The sequence below is a fragment of the Phocoena sinus genome, chromosome 10 (assembly GCF_008692025.1).
Source record: "Phocoena sinus isolate mPhoSin1 chromosome 10, mPhoSin1.pri, whole genome shotgun sequence".
Classification (NCBI taxonomy): domain Eukaryota; kingdom Metazoa; phylum Chordata; class Mammalia; order Artiodactyla; family Phocoenidae; genus Phocoena; species Phocoena sinus.
The window spans coordinates 15904951-15924901 of record NC_045772.1 but is presented as its reverse complement, the minus strand read 5'-3'; the positions used below and the strand labels follow the sequence as shown (position 1 = coordinate 15924901).

At 45.3% G+C, this 19951-nt stretch overlaps 1 protein-coding gene across 2 annotated transcripts in view; it reads left to right on the top strand.

Annotated features, from left to right (window-relative positions):
• RFX4 (regulatory factor X4) overlaps nucleotides 1-19951 on the top strand; it is a 166884-nt gene that overhangs the window by 74975 nt on the left and 71958 nt on the right. The window contains exons 5-7 of one of the 2 annotated variants that reach the window (XM_032645833.1): nucleotides 13715-13776; nucleotides 17855-18068; nucleotides 19514-19591. In XM_032645833.1, the coding sequence (XP_032501724.1) occupies nucleotides 13715-13776; nucleotides 17855-18068; nucleotides 19514-19591 (354 nt within the window). Of the gene's footprint in view, nucleotides 1-13714; nucleotides 13777-16116; nucleotides 16279-17854; nucleotides 18069-19513; nucleotides 19592-19951 lie in introns of those variants that run through there. The other variant, XM_032645834.1, reaches the window with a different exon arrangement.

The window sequence follows — 19951 nt, the reverse complement described above, 5'->3', positions numbered from 1 at the left end:
ATTCTCTTGCATCTACACACTCCCTCCCAGAGGCCGAAATGGAGAGTCAGGTTGGGTGAACCAAAAGACCAAGAATCCTAGCTCTCCTGGACTTATCACTTAACCTCTCTGAGACTCAGTCCTCTCAGCTGTGAAATGGGAATTAACCCCTGCCTTCTTCCTGGGACGTTGCAAGATTCACCTGAGAGGGTGGCGGGCTGACGTAGGGTACTGTGCACTCAGTCATCTGGTCGCTCAGATATTTAGTAACACCTACCATGTGCCATTACGACTGTTATTATGAATTTTCCATGAGATGCTTGTGCACAGATACAGATAGCCATTTGTTAACTTAGATTCTGAAACAAAAACAAAAAACAAAAAAATTCAGCACTTCTAGAAACTCCAATTTGCCTGTGTAAGGACCTTCTATTCCTTTTTCTCTCAAATTCTTTTGTAACCCTGTTGTCAGCTCAGGGTTTCCTTGACCTTGTGATCTAGGTAAAATCGATTTAACTCTTCCTCTCCTCCCAGCATCCTAGTTCCATTCCTATTTCAAGTCTCAGATCTGCCCCCAAGATTTCAGCAAGTCCCAGGGTGTTTGCATCCTCAGGGTCACCTTGACTTGGGACTCCTCTTTCTGCATATGCCCCCTCTCTCCACACCTGTGCTATCAGTACAGTAGCCTCTGGCCACACCCAGTTGTTTAACCTAAACAAAATTAAAATTCAGTTCCTCAGTCACGCTAGCCATATTTCAGATGCTCAGTAGCCACATGGAACTAGAGGCTACCACATTGGACAGTGCAAATAAAACATTTCCATCTCCACAGGCAGTTCTAGTAGACAGCCCTGTTCTGTACCATCATGAGCTAGGGATGAAACTCAGGGTCCTCTTCGCTTTGCACAAGGCAGTCCACAGAAAGCATCCATGTAGACTAAAGCGTCCTAGGAGACTGAAGTGTGCAGCGGTAGTTTACATCCCAAACGTGGTCCCATGGAACGTGGTCCCATGGAAAGGGGTCCCATCCCAAAACGCTCCTGGCCCTCCTGCCAGTTCCCCACAGCTGGTCCCGCCCTCTCTGCTCTGCTGCCTCTCCTGTCCTCCTCTACCGTCTCCTGCTGCCCCCTGCACTCTCCCTCTCCTTCCTTCTTGGGACAACCTCCACCAAATTTCCTCTATTTTCTAGTCCTTGCTTCCTGCTGGCATCTGTGCCCATAAGTCTCATTTAATCCAAATGGCTTTTCAGAATATTTTCCCAAATAATAAATTTCCTCTCTAAGAAGAATTACAGTGCCAGGTGCTTCCAAAATAGTCATTTAAAAAGGCATCCAAGGGCTTCCCTGGTGGCGCAGCGGTTGAGAGTCCGCCTGCCGATGCAGGGGACACGGGTTCGTGCCCCGGTCCGGGAGGATCCCACATGCCACGGAGCGGCTGGGCCTGTGAGCCATGGCTGCTGAGCCTGCACGTCCGGAGCCTGTGCTCCGCAACGGGAGAGGCCACAACAGTGAGAGGCCCGCGTACCGCAAAAAACAAATAAATAAATAAAAGGCATCCAAGGGTAAGCTGGGACGAAGTGAGAGAGTGGCATGGACATATATACACTACCAAACGTAAAACAGATAGCTAGTGGGAAGCAGCCGCGTAGCACAGGCAGATCAGCTTGGTGCTTTGTGACCACCTAGAGGGATGGGTTAGGGAGGGTGGGAAGGAGACGCAAGAGGGAGGGACTATGGGGATATATGTATATTTATAGCTGATTCACTTTGTTATACAGCAGAAACGAACACACCATTGTAAAGCAATTATACTCCAATAAAGATGTTAAAAAAAAAAAAGCATCCGAACTCTGTCTTATCTCCAGTCCCGAAATACTCTAACTGAAATTAAAGCACAAATGCAAAAGCTCTCTGCAGCTGCCTTGCCGTCAATTTCAAGTACACTGGAAATTGGGGCTGTCCTTCCAGCCACGGAGGACAGAAGGTACCTGCTGAGGGTTTTCACATTGAGCTTGTTGAATTGAAATCGCAGACACATTTTCCCTTCCTGAGGGCTCCCGGCACACTGCAGCTGCCACCTCCTTGAGAGAAAGGGACTAGTTCTGTAAAACCTTGGAGTGTAATCGTGGACAGTCTTCCTTTGAGCCGAGCCGTCCAAACTTATGATTCATCTCTGAACTTTTAACTTAGAGCAGGCAAAGTTCACTATTTCAGCTTAGGTTTTAGAGAAAAATTAGATTGGTGGTCGTCCTCCCACCTGGCTTGCAAGTGGGCTGAGGTGAAACAGACATCAGTGGTAAAGCTGTCCCCATGTCGCCTGGCTGGGACCCTGTTCTTGGTAAAGTGGATGGCAACGATTGCTCTGCTGCAAGTAAGATCTGAAATAAAAATCCCCTCTCCAACCCCGTGGGCAAGCTCCAAAAGCACTAGCTTCCAGTAATGTTGTATTAACTTTGGGTCCTGGAATTAATTTCGGAATTGCAGAGCGTCCTGAGGCTGCTAGCTGAGCTGACTTCTTGTGCCTGCTTTTGCTGTTGGCTGGGGTGATGAAAGGTCATCCAACTTGGAGTCACTTAACTTTTCTGAGGTCCCGTTTCCTTACCTTTAGATGGGAAGTGTCCCAGATTACTCCAGGGATAAAATGAGACAGTGCTTATGAGAATGTTTTTTAAAACTGTAAAGTTCTCTATCAATGGAAGAAATCACTATTTTCTAAAATTGGCTGCATTCCGTTCTAACTCCTCTATCTTCTTACCATACTTTATTTTTCTTTATAGCACTTATCACTGTCTGAACTACTATATATATATACGATGTTACTAATATATATGTATAGTTATCTATATATTGTAGTATTATTATCTATATATTTTATTACATATAATTATTAATACATATAACTAATAAATATGTAACATATATATATTTTTAGTTGCTTGTGTTTTGTCCATCTCTTTCTCTAGAATGGAAGCTCCATGAGGACCTTTTTGTTCACTATGCATCCCTAGCCCCCAGAATAGTGCCTGGCACATAATAGATCTTCAGATATTTGAAGATTGAATGATTTATATCATTGCTGTTTGCTAAGAACACCATGAATCGTTTGACATGTGGCAGTTTGCTTAAGCCTTATGGTCACCATACGAAATTGGCATTGTATCCACTTTCCATTAGTCCATTTGCTGAGTAGGGATGAACTTGTTGAGGTACCAATGGAAACTGGTTGTATTTTCACTTACTTTAAAGAGCTGCCTTCAGAGTCCTCTGTCCGTCATTCCTGCTCTGCCCTCTGACAACATTGCAGGGCAATCCCACAGCATCAGCCATCATATCAGTCTTGGCTGGATAATTAAAACTCATTCTCAGCTATGAAAAAGCCCAGTTCTGTCCAATTTAAAACTTCCATCTCACATGGAAGGCAGACCTCCCCCCACGATGCCTCCGAATTTGCTCTGTGAAAGGGAAGGGGGGGGACTCTTTCTCTCCTCTTCTGACTCCTCCAGGGTCAGGGTCGGGGGACAGAGGGGGAGGGTATCTAGAGGAAAGGCAACAGGAGTCTTTTTGACCAGCTGGTGCTCTCTGAAGGCTCTTCCCAGCTATCAGTGTCCTGTGCTGTGATCGTCATCCATACGCTGGGGGAAAGGGGTCCGGTGGTGGGTTTGGGGGGAGACCCTCTGGATCTCTGTCCACACTGGCTGAAGGGCTGTGCTCTCCAGCTGACCTCCCACTGCCCACCGCTCTTGCTTCTCCGCTGAGGATTCACCCTGTGGCTCTGGCCTTATGCTGGAGGGTTCTGACCAGCTCTCTGAATGCCTCATGTTACGCTTTTATTCTTAGAGAAGCCCAGAGGAGCCCCCATGAGTGTGACGGGTATGGAACAGGCCCACCTTGGTGATGTGCAAACAGAAAATGGCTTTGCTTTGTTTCTCAACCATGTTACGGCCAAACTCCCTTCCCTGACCCCTGATGGTTTTGTGGCAGGTTTAATAGCTTTTCGGTTATTGATTATAAAAACAAGCCTCAGCAGATGTAGAGAATGGACTTGAGAACACGGGGAGGGGGAAGGGTAAGCTGGGACGAAGTGAGAGAGTGGCATGGACATATATACACTACCAAACGTAAAATAGATAGCTAGTGGGAAGCAGCCACGTAGCACAGGGAGATAAGCTCGGTGCTTTGTGACCACCTAGAGGGGTGGGATAGGGAGGGTGGGAGGGAGACACAAGAGGGAGGAGATATGGGGATATATGTATATGTACAGCTGATTCACTTTGTTATACAGCAGAAATTAACACGCCATTGTAAAGCAGTTATATTCCAATAAAGATGTTAAAACAAGCCTCTTTTCAATAATTTAGGTGCTCTTGTAGACACTAAAGTCCAGTCCAGTGCTCTAGTTGAAACCTACAGTCTCTCATCCATTTGAAAACTCCTCCCCTCCCCCCCACCTCAGGACTGACCACGTGTGGCCTGGGGACCTGCAGTGGGGGAGGGGAGAGTGGTCTGACTTTCTGCTCTTCCCTAACCTTTCCTTCCTGCTACTGGTGCCTCCAGGCTTGTCAGGGTGAGAAAAAACACTTCCAAAATGATACCCCTAGTTCTCAAGCAAAAGCAGTGAAATAAATGTTTAGAGAGCAACACAACTGTAAATGGAAACAAACACAAGGTAATATCAGAATTGGCCTACACATGACATCTACTCACATAAATTACCCAAGCTTATTAAAGACAATTCTTTTTTTTTTTTTTTTTTTTTTTTTTTTGCGGTACGCGGGCCTCTCACTGTTGTGGCCTCTCCCGTTGCAGAGCACAGGCTCCGGACACACAGGCTCAGCGGCCATGGCTCACGGGCCCAGCCGCTCTGCGGTATGTGGGATCTTCCCGGACCGGGGCACGAACCCGTGTCCCCTGCATTGGCAGGCGGACTCTCAACCACTGCGCCACCAGGGAAGCCCCCAAGACAATTCTTTTTAACAGATATTAGAAGTGTCTAGCTATATCTAATTATGAATGCAGCATTCACAGATGTTTAATAAAATTAATAAAAAGAGCGAACACTTACATAGTGCTTTCTATTACCTGGCACTGTTCTAAGCACTTGACATATGTCAACTTTGTCTAATCCCCCAAACAACTCTATGAGGTAGAAACTATTATCCCCATTTCATACATGGGTAAACTGAGTCCCAGAGAAGTTAGGTAATTTGCCCAAGGTCAAACAGCCAGTAAGTAGATGTGTGATTCAGAATGTGACCCTGAGAAGTCTGGCTCTAGAGTCCCTGTACCTAACTGTCTCATTTACACAGAGCAACTTATTTTGGGGGTACGGTCCGTATGTGTAGAGGCAGGATTTGTGTAAACAGTTGTCCTTTTGACTTTGGTGTTGTCATTAGCAGTCACTTGGACACCTCCATATGATCAAATTTGGGAGTGAAGTCTCAGCCTGTCTCTCAGGGTCAAGTGCGCTGGTCACCGCAATTGAGAAATTTCCCCTCAGATCTTCCCCCCAGGGTGTTCCAGGCACTGGGAGCCCCCCTGTCAGTATTTCCCATTCTGCTTCCCCCTCAACACTTGGGTTCACCCAAGTGAACCTTAGGTATGTATTTATTAGGTATGCGTTTATCTCAGGAGATGGGAAATGGAGTCCTCTAGGGGAGGAGGCTGCAAACGGACATATGCATGTGAGAAACTGCAAAACAAGATGGCAGATGTGCCCCCTGAGCTATGAACACCCAGGATCAGAGGGACGCAGAGGAGGAAACTGCTGCCTCCTCGGGGTGGGGAGTGAGGGCAGCCTGAGAACCAGGTCAATCCCGGAGTACCTCTAGGTACCTAGTATTGCCTTCTCCTAACCTGCAGACTTGCGGGATCCATGGAAGCTGAAGCGAGAGTTTCAATTTCACCAAATGCTTCTTTCTCCTGCTTTTCCACTGGTCTTTTGGAAACTAAAAGCTCCACCTGCCCAGAGATGGAGCATTACTCTGCTTAGCAAGAGCTAAGCTTTTTCGGAAAGAAAAACTGGACCTCAGATTTCTGAGCTAAGAGAATATCTCTTACTAATTGGATTGCTTTCCATGCATTTGTAACAGGCATTCTGGTGGAGGATTAAAGGCAAAAGAATGTCTTCTTCCACAGACTTTTACTGAGGGTCCACCATGTGCAGTAGGTGAGGAGTTTCCAATAACGCCAAGTTTTGGGCCCTGAATTTGAGGATCTATCACTCTTACTCTCTGTATTACCCTGGACAGGTCCCATTTCCCTGTCTGAACCTCAGTCCCTCCATCTATCATGTGGGGAAGTTAGTCTACAAAGGTGTGAGGGTCTTTACCGTATGAACTGGAAACACTTTTCAATGAGAAATCATAATGACAGTAACACTGACACTCTTTGCCAGGCACTGGGCCAAGCCTTCTGCACATATTACCTTATTTAATCCTCACACAGCCCTGTGAACTAGATGCCGTTTTCTGTTCCTGTTTAAAGATGAGATAGCTGATTCCAGGGTCCCTGGAACCTTTCCTATGAGGTAAATCCTGGGTGGAAATCAGAAGGTTTATCAGTTAGGAATTGTATTGGGGCTGTGTGTAAAAGATGCCTCTCCTCATTCCCAAACAATGGCTTAAATAAATTTGTGGTTTTACTTTTCTTCACATAGAATAAGTTTAAAAGAAGGTAACCTATCCTAGTATAACAGCTCTATAAGAGCATCAGGGACCTGGGCTCCTTCTCTCTCTCTGTGCTCTGCCATTCTTAGCAGATAGCTTCTAATTTCTAGGTCACCTCATGGTCCAAAGTGACTGCTGGACAACAAAGCCTAAATTCCAGGCAAGAAGTAGAAAACAGGGTGTAGGGAGAGAAAGGTCAAAACTCCAGCTGAGTCAGCTGTCTTTAGAAGTTTACCCAGAGCCCTGCCCAGTGATTTCCTCTTTTGTCTCACTGTCTGCCCTTGGCTGTCAGGGAGGCAGGAAAATGTAGTCCATCGCCTCCTGGACTAAAAAATTAGAGTTTGGTTAGAAAGGGAAAGGGGCAGACAACTAGCCATTTTATCCACATAAGGGCATTTCAGAAATCCACGTATCCTTTTACTTTTAAAAAAATGAGATGTAATTGACATCTAACATCGTATTAGTTTTATGTGTACAACGTAGTGATTTGATGTATGTATGTACTGCAAAATGATCAACACAATAAATTTAGTTAACATCCGTCACTACACAGAGTTACACATATTTTTTTCTTGTGATGAGAACTTTTGAGATCTATTCTCCTGACAACTTTCAATCATACGGTACAATATTGTTAACTATAGTCAGCATGCTGTACATGACAACCCAGGACTTATTTATCTTATAACTGGAAGTTTGTACCTTTTGATCACCTTCACCCATTTCTCTCCATGTGTCCTTTTATGTGTCACGACTATAAAATGGAACACAGGATCCTAAGAGAGTGCAGGGTGTACTCTCAAATGTGGAGCCCATGGGAGGAAACATAAGTGCACCAAGTGAGTAGCTTAGACTGTGTGGGGTAGCATGATTTATGGTCAAAGATTTGTTGAGCTTGTCAGGAAGAGGCTGATTCATGGATAGGCAACTAGACAGCTGTGACACAGTGCGACTTGAATACGTCGGGAGGCCCTTTAACCTCGCAAATACACCTCCCCCGAAGGCTTGCTGATATCTCAAAATCCTCAGTTCCTTTCGTTTAAGTCTGTGGAAATGCAACTACAAAAGAGCAGGATAATTCATTAATACTTACCAGTTACTAACACCTCAATGTAAAGAAGTTTAATCTATTAAGGGAACTTAAAGATCTATTGGTGAGACCTTCTCATTTTCCAGACAAGGACATTAAAAGTCAAAGAGAATGAGTGGGCTTCCCAAGGTCCGATGTGTAGTGGCAGGGCTGGATCTGAGGGGAAGGGGGGAGACCAGTGGATGCCACCTGCTGGGCAGGGCTCCCCCCACCTCCAGTAAGAGGTAGGGAGACAGGAGGAAGGGAATCTGGGGCGGCAGATGTACTTGTATGAATTGAATTTATTTATATCCTGCCTTTTCCCCGTGAGGGCTTGAGGTACTTAGCCATTTGGGCTGTGGGTGTTGCTTCCTTGAATATGTGGCTCCTTCCTCCCCGCCGCCCATGCTTGAGCAATGCAAGAAACAAACAGACAGACAACAGTGTTCTGGGGACCTATGCTTCTGTCAGCCACATATGCCTGGAACAGAGATAAGGCTAAAGGTTCCTCTCATTTTACATGACTGCCCTCTTCCTCAAGAGCGCTCACAATCTGCCCTGACCCCAGGTTGCTTGCGCACCTGTGGAGGGACACAGAGGGAGATAAATGTACTCTTGAGGCATCTTTAGGATTCTTCAGGGATGGTCTTTTTTCAATTTGCAAAGGAAAAAAATTAAGCACATGGACAGTTTCCTTCTACTTTAAATTCTTGCATATGTTTTTCTTAACCCTTAGTATCTGCTGTGATGTCAGAATGTCTGATTTCACACCAGATTCCATATTTTGTTATTTCACACGTCTTCACTGATGTGCAGTGTAAAAGCTCAGAAATCAAATTGTGTGGGTTTGAATCCCAGCTCCACCGTTTACCAGCTGTGTGAACTCAGGAGCTTTCTTAATAGCTATGAGCCTCAATTTTCTCCTCTGTAAAATGGGGACATGGCACCAACCACCTGAGGACTGTTGAGATAATGACTGTTAAAAGGGCTGCCTTAGCACAGTGCCTGGTAAGTATAAACACTCAGTGCACTTTAGCTATAATTATGATTTCAGTTTACCATCGCAACATTTCATGACTTTAATACATCATGTTTTTAATATATCATCACTAACATATGAATGTTTCAACCTTTCTAGCTGCTCTTCCTTCTGAACAATTTTGAGAACAATTGTTCTAAAAATTTCCCACATCACACACATGCTACCATCACCACCCTCACCCTCTCGTATTATCATCTTCAGAATTATTCCCGTTTTGACTTAACCTCTATCTTATGTAACTCACCACATTCTAGCTAAATGGGTGTATGATGACTGTCTCTTCTCACACTCACAGACATGACACATCATCCCAACATCCCAAGGACAATACTGGGCTCACATATAGATTTTTGGACTTCTTGGAATTCTTACCCACGGTACTTATCGGGGGCAACAGATTGTTACCTCTCTAGCCATGGGTGTTTGCTCGGAATCCTTCATCAATCCGTATGCATAACTTGAAATTCCATTTCTGTCTCATTGCTCTAGATGTAAATTTCTTGTAATTTTAAAAAATTTCTTTCGTGGAATTTCCTGTGGAACCTGCAGCCGGGTGGAACCCACCTCAACCTCCAGTGCCTGGCACCCAGTAGGTGTTACTCCTCCCAAAATTGTTAAATGGATAGAGTTATACCAGCACAGTAAAATTACTCTGGCAAACACCCATTTCAGGACGGTAGCATTGATGGAAAGTGTTTAGGAAAACTTATTCATACTACCAGGCTTAATTATTTTTTCTTCTCTGAAAAAGGCTCAAGGTCTATTGCCAGCAAAGAGAGTACCCCACTTTCAGACTTAAAGTTGTGACAATTAGAATCCCTTTAACCTCTTTCCCTAACCATTTCTCTCTTTTGTTCAAAAAATTGTTGTGTGTGTTTTTTAAGAGAAGTCACAACTACTTGCCGTTGTACTGAATTTATAATTTCTTGCTGCTTGAAAAGCCCCTTTTCTTTTTCCCACACCTAGATGACCTCTGAAATAAGACCGGGAGCTCTTGTTTTAAAACCGTCTTAAGCATACTTGATTCTTTGTATACACGAGTTTGTCTCCCTCGGAGTGGGGGAGAATATCCACTTATTCCATTACACTGGAACTTCTTTTGGATCAGTTCCTGTTGGTGGCAAATCTTTGCCTGCTGAGGGTGGATTGAATTTTTTGGAACAACCAAAAGCCTTTTTTCAGAGCATCCCTGATGACTAAGTTTGGAGATCAAGCTGGATCAAGCAAGACCATATGACTTGGGGTCAAAGTCAAACAAGGCCTCTCTGTAGAGTAATGAGGCCGAGTGGCTTTGCTATGTGGCTCTGAAGGTGTCTCTTGAGGTGACACCCACAGAGAATGCTGAGGGTTTCGTGCACAGTCAGTGGACCCTTGCTGGCTCCCTTGGGTGTCGGTGAAAGTGATGAACAGGAGACAGTAGAACTGGGTCCCTGCTGCTTCTACTCGCTGGCGTCTGTGAATCCGAGCAGCCTGTATCACCCTAGACCCCGGTTCCTCATTTGTGAAACGAGGACCATCATATTCTCCTCCAGTGTGGTTTTTAGGATAAATTTAATACCGAGAGTAAAATACTTTGTCTAGTGCATGGTGCCTACTGATGCCCAATGGGTGTCAGTTCCTCTTCTCACTCTTCCCCTTCCTTATCTTAAATGAGGCCTGTGGTTTGAAGATGCCATTTCAGGAACGTTTGCCCCAAACTCACGCATGTTTCTTAAAAAACTACAACCACAAAATTATGTCAGGGTACTCTGCGTGCTGAGTTTCCTTCCACCTGGAGCCGTGTGTTTAATGGAGAGAAGAACGGATGGAAGAGATGAATAACCTGACCACCACCTAAAAAAGGATGCCAGCAAGCCCCGGAGAGACTGGTTCACCAGAGCTTCTGCGCATCCCACCCCTGGCCCATGGAGACCCCAGCCCCGTCTGCCCAGGCTGAAAGAGCAGAGGGTGGGATTCCTGAGTAATTAAAGGGAATTTGGAAGGCTGGGATGTTGCGGAATGTTAGATCAGTAGCTAGAACAGCATGTGGTGTTCTTTAGGCAGGCTTCGTTGAATCCATACAAAAAAAGAAAGAGGGGCTGCCTGCCGTCTGCCCATTTATCAAACAGTGAAGCTCAACTCTCACAGCTCCACAAAAGTGTTTGACTGTTTGCTGAGTCTTGCTCCAGAAATTAAAAGCTGAACAGCCTTAGCAGGGCTGAACCGACCCTGCATTTTGAGACTCAAACTAAATTGTTCTGGGCTTTCAGATTCAGGGACCAGCTGATTATTTGGTGAAAGGAAAGGAGAATCATTTGTAATTTGCAGCCCATAAGAAACACTTAAAAAAAAAGCAAACTCCCTTCCCACAGGTTTTTGTTGCGGCTGGAAGGAGGAGGTGCTGTCTGCAACAGCTTTCTTTGCTCAGAGTGGGAAAAGTCTTGACCTCCAGTTGGGCAGAGAGCGATGTGGTGCAGCAGGGCCTCCACCCATCCCCCACCCCCAACTCCTAACAGGCTTCCTTTCCTCTTCGTGCTTTATTTGAAATGACCTTTCTCTCTTTTTGGAGGGGGAGGAGAGGATTTGGCCATCAAATATTTTTGGAGAAAAAGTATTTTCACAAATGGAATTAAAGATTCTAACCACGCAAATATATTGCTTGGGAGACCATAAGATGACCACAAAAGCCTGGAAACTGGGTTTTCTGAGAATCCTCTGAAGAGCCATCAAAGGATTTGAAGGATACCTCTGTCGATGAAGAGAATGTGCTAGAAAAGGGTGATGCTCCTGGAAGACTTCAAGCGGGGGGCAGAGCCTGGAAGATAGGTTGAAAGAGTGTCACTATCCCCATTTGATAGATGAAAAAGCCTGATGCTCAAATGGAAGAAAGAGGCACAGGTCATTTTTTGGCTCTCCAATTTAGCACATTTTTAAAAAGTGGTAATACCCTTCAATACTTGATGGGATTGGGAGAGGAAGAGGACGACGAGAGGTGAGCTGGAATGAAGGCAGAACCTGGTGGGTTTGGACTTTGTCTGGAGTGTTCATGAAGGAGTGGTTGAGGTGAGGCATGCCTGGCAGCAGGGGCAGTGAGGCCATTGCAGCAATCCAGGTGTGAGATTATGGCCCTGGGGCCGATGGAGATGGAGATGCGGGGAGAATCAGGGTATATTCACAATAGAGGGAGGATGGAACTTGGTCACAGACTGGAAGTAGCAGGTGCACCGGTTTGGAGAAGGAAGAGCTCTTACCTGGTCAGGGGATCAGGAAAGGCTTGGAAGAGGGTGTAAGTGGATCAGTAGCGATTCATCCCCACCTCTGAGAAGGTGCTCATAGTTCGTGCCCTGCCACTGGGAAATCAGCAGCAGCATCTCTTTTTTTTTTTTTTTTTTTTGCGGTACGCGGGCCTCTCACCGCTGTGGCCTCTCCCGCTGCGGAGCAACGGGCTCCGGACGCGCAGGCTCAGCGGCCATGGCTCACGGGCCCAACCGCTCCGCGGCATGTGGGATCTTCCCGGACCGGGGCACGAACCGCGTGCCCTGCATCGGCAGGCGGACTCTCAACCACTGCGCCACCAGGGAAGCCTGTGCAGCAGCATCTCTTATGAAGGACAGTGTGCAGGCTCCCTCTGTCTGACCACACCTGCCTGCTCGATGCTGTATTAGAAGAGAAGGGAGTTAGAAGAAATGTGGCTAGACTTAAACATCCCTGGTAATAAAAGGGAATGAATGAGTCATCAGGATAATCACTGGTCATGATGGGCAATGTTTATTGAACGCTTACTAAATGCCAGGCACTGTTGCTAATTATTTACATACGTTTACTGTTAAAATTTTCACAAAAATTCTCTGAGGTAGGGGTTGGTATCATTCCCATTTTACAAATGAGGAAGCTGAGTCATTTGAATGTTAAATAACTTGCCCAAGGGCCCCAGAATAACAAATGGCTGAGCTTGGATCTAATCCAGGTAATCTAGCTCCAAAGCCCTTGCACAGAACCCCTCTACCGTACTGCCTCTTCACAAACACCATCGCTGTACACACCAAGAAAGAGGCCCATTGGTTGTGTTTTCACCTTGGCAGAAGGCCCCTCCTCCTAAGTTTCTGGCAGATCTACGTGGTTGTCCTGGGAAGCAGCACTTAGCGTCATCCACTTGGCAAATGAGTAAAGGGTACTCTCCAGGCCAGGGGTCGGGCTTCATGCCTTCATTCGACAAACATGGACTGAGCTCTTCGCATGTGCCCTGGGCCATGTCCCTGCTCTCGTGGAGCTTATGTTCAAGTGGGGGGAGATGTGAAATAAGCACTCAGAGAGTAAGCGAACGAGACAACTGTGGAGAGTGCCAAGAGGAGGACAGAAAGCAGGGTCGCGTGCTGGGGTGCTGCTTGGGTTACTCTGCACCCGCTGGTCAGAGAAGGCCTCTGGGCAGAGGGACCTTGCCCAGAGGCCCGAATGTTGTAGGAGAAGGAGCTAATCTTGTGACGATCTGCGTGAAATTGCATTCCTGATGGAGAGAGCTGCAGTACAAAGGCCCCCAGTGAGGGGGGGGAGCCTGGCATGTTTCAGGAACAGGGAAAAAATAAAATAAAAAGCAAGCCAGTGTGGCTGGGATGCAGTGAGGAAGGGCGAGAGTCGGAGGAGAGGAAGGCCAGGAGGCAAGCAGGGACCGGGTTACAGAGGCTGAGGTGGGGGTGAGTACCAGGTGCAGCGGAAGCCTTTGGAGGGCTGTAAACGGGGGTAACAGGTTCTGGATGAAAGCGTACACTGCCTACGTTGTGAGGAGTGGGGGTGAAGCCCAGAGCAGCCAAGTGAGACCCCCCTGAGGATCTAGAGCCCCACCATCACTCAGGTGCTCCCCTCCCGGCGTCCCCAGCACCGGTGGTCTTCTCGGGGTTTCATTCTTTAGATGGCTGTTTGTAAACTCTGGCACTGTGCCCCCAGCTTTTCCCAGTGCGTAACTGATTCTTGTGTTGACTTACAGATCATAAGGCAGCAGTTTCCCCAGTTAACCACCAGAAGACTCGGAACCCGAGGACAGTCAAAGTAAGCACCGACAGCCCTTCCACCTGCAGAGTGCATGTCCACGGGCCTCCAGTCAGATCGGGACCCCAGGCCTTTCATCCTGAGCTCAGTCCACAGGCCTGGGGGGGAAGTCTGTGGTTGGCGGGAGTGGCCCCCCCTCCCAGGAGCCCTGAGAGAAAGGCCGTCCAAAAGGCCAGCTGCTTTAAGGAATCCGACATGGTGCCACCCTGCCTTTAGTTGTTTTTGTGAAAGAGTCTTGGGCATTCTTTAAAAGGAGCGCCTTGTGGTTCCTTGACCAATCTCCAGGTTACTTGGATTGTTTTGGTCAACAAACTCTCTACTCTGACAGTGTCCAGTCTGCCAGAGAAGCAACCCTGTACCAATCCCTGCAAGGGAGATGGGGTGGAAAGCTCCAGCCATGCTGTGGTACCCAGGATGTACTGCTTCCCATTCATCCATTCGGTCAACCAACCAACCAACCAACTAATGTTTGCTTCACATTTTCTGCATGTCAGATAAATGGTGCTAAGTGCTGCGGACACACGAGCAAACAGGTTTCTGCCCTCCTGGATGGAACATGTATTCTCCAGGGGAAGACAGACAAAAAAAGATCATCAGATTGTGAAGAGGGTTGTCCTAGAGAATAACAAAAGGTTGGTCTGGTTTAGAGAGGGTAGCCCTGGAAGGGCTTACTGAGGAGGTGACCCGAGGAGTGAGAGGCTGTGTGGATGCCTGTCTGCCAGGTGAGAGTCAATGGGAAGGGACTCTGCCTATTTAGCCTAGGCTTCACTAAAATCTGGATTTATAGAGACTTGCCTCAAAGGGTGTTTCAAAAAACTGTTGGAAGTGACTAGGTGTTCCATGAAGAAGGTCTGTTGGCCATGTAAGTTTGGTAAGCACTGAGCTAAACAGGGTCCTTTATGCAGGACTTGTCAGAACCTTTATTATACTACTGTACACCGTGATTCCACTAGAGGGTGCCTTATTATGCAGCATTTCTAAACGTTTTTACCATGCTGAGTAGCAGATCAACACATACTGACTTATAAAATAATGAAACTTTTTATTAAGAAACAACCACCACATAGGACTTGTAAGACTTGTCACGAAAAATGTTTCAAAAGCAGCATGTCCAATACTGCCCCCTGACTCTACCCCTGGCCATCCCCAGGCAGTACATTCCCATCCTCCAAGGGTGGGTTTAACTTTGGAGCCAAATTAGGTAAAGAAAGTGGAAAGTGGATGATCAAACTGGGGAAAACCCTTTGTAGTAAAGTTCTGAAAATAAACGAGGCTCATTTTTTTCATGTGGCTCAGAAGCTCTGGGGGCAATTTCCAAAGAGACTTACAGAAAATTTTTGAGCAAGGGACATTTTGGAATAAATTTCTAATAATTTTTCAGGGTGACTCCTCTCATGAACAAATCTCATTCATAATGAAAAATTCCAGTATTTGTTTAAAAATGAGCTTTCAGCCCTGGTAAGAGTATAGAGTAGAAAACCCAGATTCTTCCTTATTTGTTTGCTGGTGAGCACAGTGGTTGGCACACAAGGGCAAATCAATCCACAGAGAAGTGGATGGTTGGAAGACTCTTGAATGAATGGAAAGGAATTATTTTTCTCCAGCTTATGGTCTTTTTAGAGTCACTGGCTCCAATACCTTGTTGCCATTTCTGAGATAAAAGTGTACAAATAGATAGTAAAGATAGATAGATAGTAAAGATAGGCAGTAACAGTAGTAAAGATAGAACAGCATGGTTTCCCATCCTGCATAAGTTTGGAGAAAGTTTCCTTCTGTCTACATGTAAGAGCCTGCTTTTGTTTTTTTGTTTTCTTTTTCTTTAACCTAGAGGTTGGCAAATTGGGCAATATCTTCTTTAAAAATTCAGTTTCATTTTATCCTCTCCATAAGGATCCTCCAAGGTTGGTCTCACCTTCAACCAATTGAAAGGTAATAAGAAGCTCTAGTCTCCAACGTGCCATTTGGCCTTTTAGAGAAAATCCCTCAGCAAATTTACTTAGACAGAATAAATTGGGGGGGGCAGGAGGCTGATGGAGAGTGTGTTGACGTGCCTTACAGACCTGAAATAGAAACCTGAGAAGTGGTCAGAGCACTAGCTTCGCTGCAGTTGCCAATTCTAGCAACATACAGTCTGAAAAATCAAGAAGCGGTCTGATCTGAACATGTTATTACTAGCTTGATCTTAAGAAAGCGTAAGGGGGGACTTTGTAAAGTTAGGGAGGCGTGTCATAACTGCCCTCCCGCCTGGAGGGGCTTCCAGAGCAAATGGAACCCGCCCCCACCCCCACTACCAAAGGAGTGCCCTCCAGGTGGAAAGGCAGTTATGACAGTTGGGAAGTAGAAGGCGTAGAAGACAGAGATCAGCTCAACACAAAGAGGAACTTTCTGATCACTGCACCAACCTGAAATGAACTGGGCTACCTTCGGAGGGTCTGAGTGCTTCATCCCAGGAGGCATTCAGATAGAGGCGAGATGTCCACTAAACAGAAGTATCACAGAATGGTATCAGGAGTGAAGGGGGAGCGGGGAAAGGGAAGGTTACCTGTGCTCAGCTCTCCTCTCCCTGGGAAGCCTCTCCCAGAACTCAGACTGCTTTCTCTTTTGTATTATTTCGTGACTGTCACCACCATATCTCCATGAGTAGAAAAGAGTAGTTAATACGTTGTACAGCATTTCTGAAAGTGAGGTCCATGAATTACTTACATTAGTATTGCCATGTGATCGTAAAAATCCACTCTGGATCTGCTAAATCAGAATCTTTGGAAGCAGGGCCTGGGAGTCTGTATTTTAATATGTTTTGTAGGTGATTCTTATTAGTAGTAAAATTTGACAGTCACTGGCTCAGCGCTTAAAAGCACTTTTAGAGGTTCAAATCCTGCCTCTACTGCTTACTCACTATATGATCTTGGGTGTGTTACTTAAATTCTCTGGGTCTTAGTTTCCTAGTCTGTAATATGGGGATAATAATTAGTTCTAGCCTCCCAGGGGTTTTGTGAGATGAAATCGGGCAATGTGTGTAAAGCACTTAGTACCTTGTTAGCTACTGTGTTAGAATAGTAGGTAATGGCGGTCTCATAGAGCCAGGAATGTAATGCAGGGGCCTAACCCAGCAGGCTTGCTGATCTCAAATGGATGTGCATCAGAATTATCTGCGGTGCTCATTTCAGTGCTGATTCTTGGCCCCTTATTCCCTGTCCTGAATCCTTAGGTCTGGGAAGGGGCCTTGGAATCTGTGTTTTCATTACAGTCCATGAGTGGCTCTGACAAACATTAAAGTTTGTAACACCACCATGCGGTGTTTTCTTAGTGTAGCACAGTGGCTCTGCAGTCAAACCTGCTTCCTCCCCTAAACAGCTGTATGACCTTGAACAAATTACTTAAGCTTTCTTGCCTCCATTTTCTCATCTGTAGAAAGATTATAATAATCCCCATTTCATAGAATTATTTTACAAATTAATGTATGTAAAGCACTTTCCAAAGTGCCCAGCACATAGCAAGTGTTCAATAGATTGTAGCTAAAACCCAAACAAAATGCAGCCTCCATCCCTCATTAGTCTTAATTGAAAACATTGCTGTTATTAAGCCCATTCTGAGTTAATAAAAGGTCCTGGTCTTTGTCTTACATTCAGTGTCAACTGAGACACTGAGTTTATCCTTTTTAAGATACAGTTCTTTAAGACTGCCATTTATTGATTAAGAAAAACATAGACCAAATGAATTTTTGTTGGTGGTACAGTTAGCAGTCATAAACACACTCTTCTTCTTGGGTCCGTGTATATAAGAGATTAAGTACAAATGGAAATTTTTTTATCCCACTTTCTGCTTTGCAAAGTATTTGACTTAACATTTTCTGTAGGAGGCAATTTTGGTTATTTTTACCTGTCTGATTGATGGCTGGCAACATGGAACTTTGGTTTAATTCTAGACTTCCAACATGTTGAGCCTTGCAGAGGAGTTAACTCTTCTAGCTCAGGGAGGATGGGTCCAGCTCCAGTCTTTGGCCTTGGGCTCCCGCGGCTCAGGAACCTCCACCTGATGAGGGTGCATGTGGGTCTCTCTCTCTTCCTTTGTGGCCCAGGTATCATTACTACGGCATCGCGGTCAAGGAAAGCTCCCAATATTATGATGTGATGTATTCCAAGAAAGGAGCCGCCTGGGTGAGCGAGACGGGCAAGAAAGAAGTGAGCAAACAGACGGTGGCATATTCACCCCGGTCCAAACTTGGAACATTGCTGCCAGAGTTTCCAAATGTCAAAGATCTAAATCTGCCGGCCAGTCTGCCAGAGGAGAAGGTGACCACGTCTGAAGTGTTGCTGGGAGTGGGTGGTTTCTCTCTCTCTCTCTCTTTTTCTCTCACACACCACAGCGTGCACACACACACACACACACACACACACACACACATATACACTTTTATTACAGAATGGTGAGTTTAAAAATATAAAGATAGAAATCAGATTCAAGTATGGACTTTAGTTGACAATAACAATGTATCCGTGTTGGTCCATTAGTTGTGACAAATGTTCCATCCTAATGCAAGATGTTAACGGTAGAGGTAACTGGGTTTGAGCTATAAGGGAACTGCCTGAACTACAAAACTGTACTACAACCCAGTACTATTCTAAAATTAAAAGTTTCTATCTCTCTACCTATCTATCTTACCTACCTTCCTACCCATCTATGATGTTGTACTGTCTCATTTCACAAGGGCCCCCTCCTCTGGATTGCTTTTATATTGGATAAAGTTTATTTTCCCATGTGCTGCAGAGGATGTGGTGAAATTATAGTCCCATAGACAAAGAAGATTTTATAGGTATAGTGAATCGGATAGTTTGGGCCATAGGGTATTGGGAAGAAATAATTGGAAACACAAATTTGGAGACTTTCCCCTGGGTGGTCACATCCTAATGCACCTATCTTGTGCTGCCCAGTGTGCCAGTAGGTGATGAGTTTCTACATATCACACTGGGTTGCAGTGGTGAATGAGACTTGAGTCCTGCTCTCAGGAAGCTTACAGTCGAGCAGGGAGACAGATGCTTGCACAAGCAAACTAAGTTTATATAAAACATATATCTAGGTTCTAAAACACAAAGAATACCTGAAAAGAATGCTTTAAATCTAAGAACTAGATAAATCCTTATTTTTTCTCAAATTTGCTTTCTTGCTCAACAAACTTCCTGTACCATTGCTTTAAAATTCTTAGTTAAATGGAGCTGGAGATGCAATTCTTTTGCTAAGCAGATTCTAGAGAATTTCCAAATGTCTTTTTGTGATTTGGGCAAAAGCACCTCTTCTTATGAGTACATGCTGGGTTTTAACTTTTCAGTATCTCAGCTGATGAGAATTTAATTCGGTAGGCCTCTACTGTGTGCCAGGTACTGTACTAAATGCTGGATACACAAGCATGAATAATATGCTATTTTTATTTTCCCAGAGTCCACAGTTTCAGGGGGTGGAGATGGGGCAGAGAGAGAAACCCATGCTTTCCATACCACAGGGTGAGTGCTCTGAGGGAGAAACACACTCAGGTCTTATGGGAGCACTGAGGAGGGAGCTGAGAGTCAGCGGGCCCCACCTAGTGAAAATGAGTTTTGTCTGGGTCTTGCAGGATGAGTAGGAATGAGGCGAATTTCATCCCCTCCACATAGAATAAAAGACTTGAAATTGAAATTCCAAGGGCAGAAGTAACACGTATTAATGTATGCCTTTATTGTTGATCCCTCCTCACCCCTCACAGGTTTCTACCTTTATTATGATGTACAGAACACACTGTCAGAGAATACTGGACACTGTAATAAGAGCCAACTTTGATGAGGTAGGTCAACAAGTGTTGAGCTATGAATACTCTGCATTAAAATATTATGATAACACTAACTTCTATTTCATGAGCTCCCTGCTAGTTGCCAGGCCTCTGGAAGCCCTCGATGTACATTAGCTCATTTAATCCTCACAGTGATCCTAGGAAGCAGGCATTGCTACTATCCCCATTTTACAGATTCTCTGTGTGAACAGCAGTTGGCATGGCTTTTTACTTGCTCTGTCTAGTGAACTGCATCCTGCCCAGTTGGCCTCCTGGGAACACAGTTTTGCCAAGGTATCATTACACCCAGAATTATACATTCAGAAAAACTAAAGGAAAGCTTTTCTTTATTTTTGATTTAACCTTTTCCTGAGG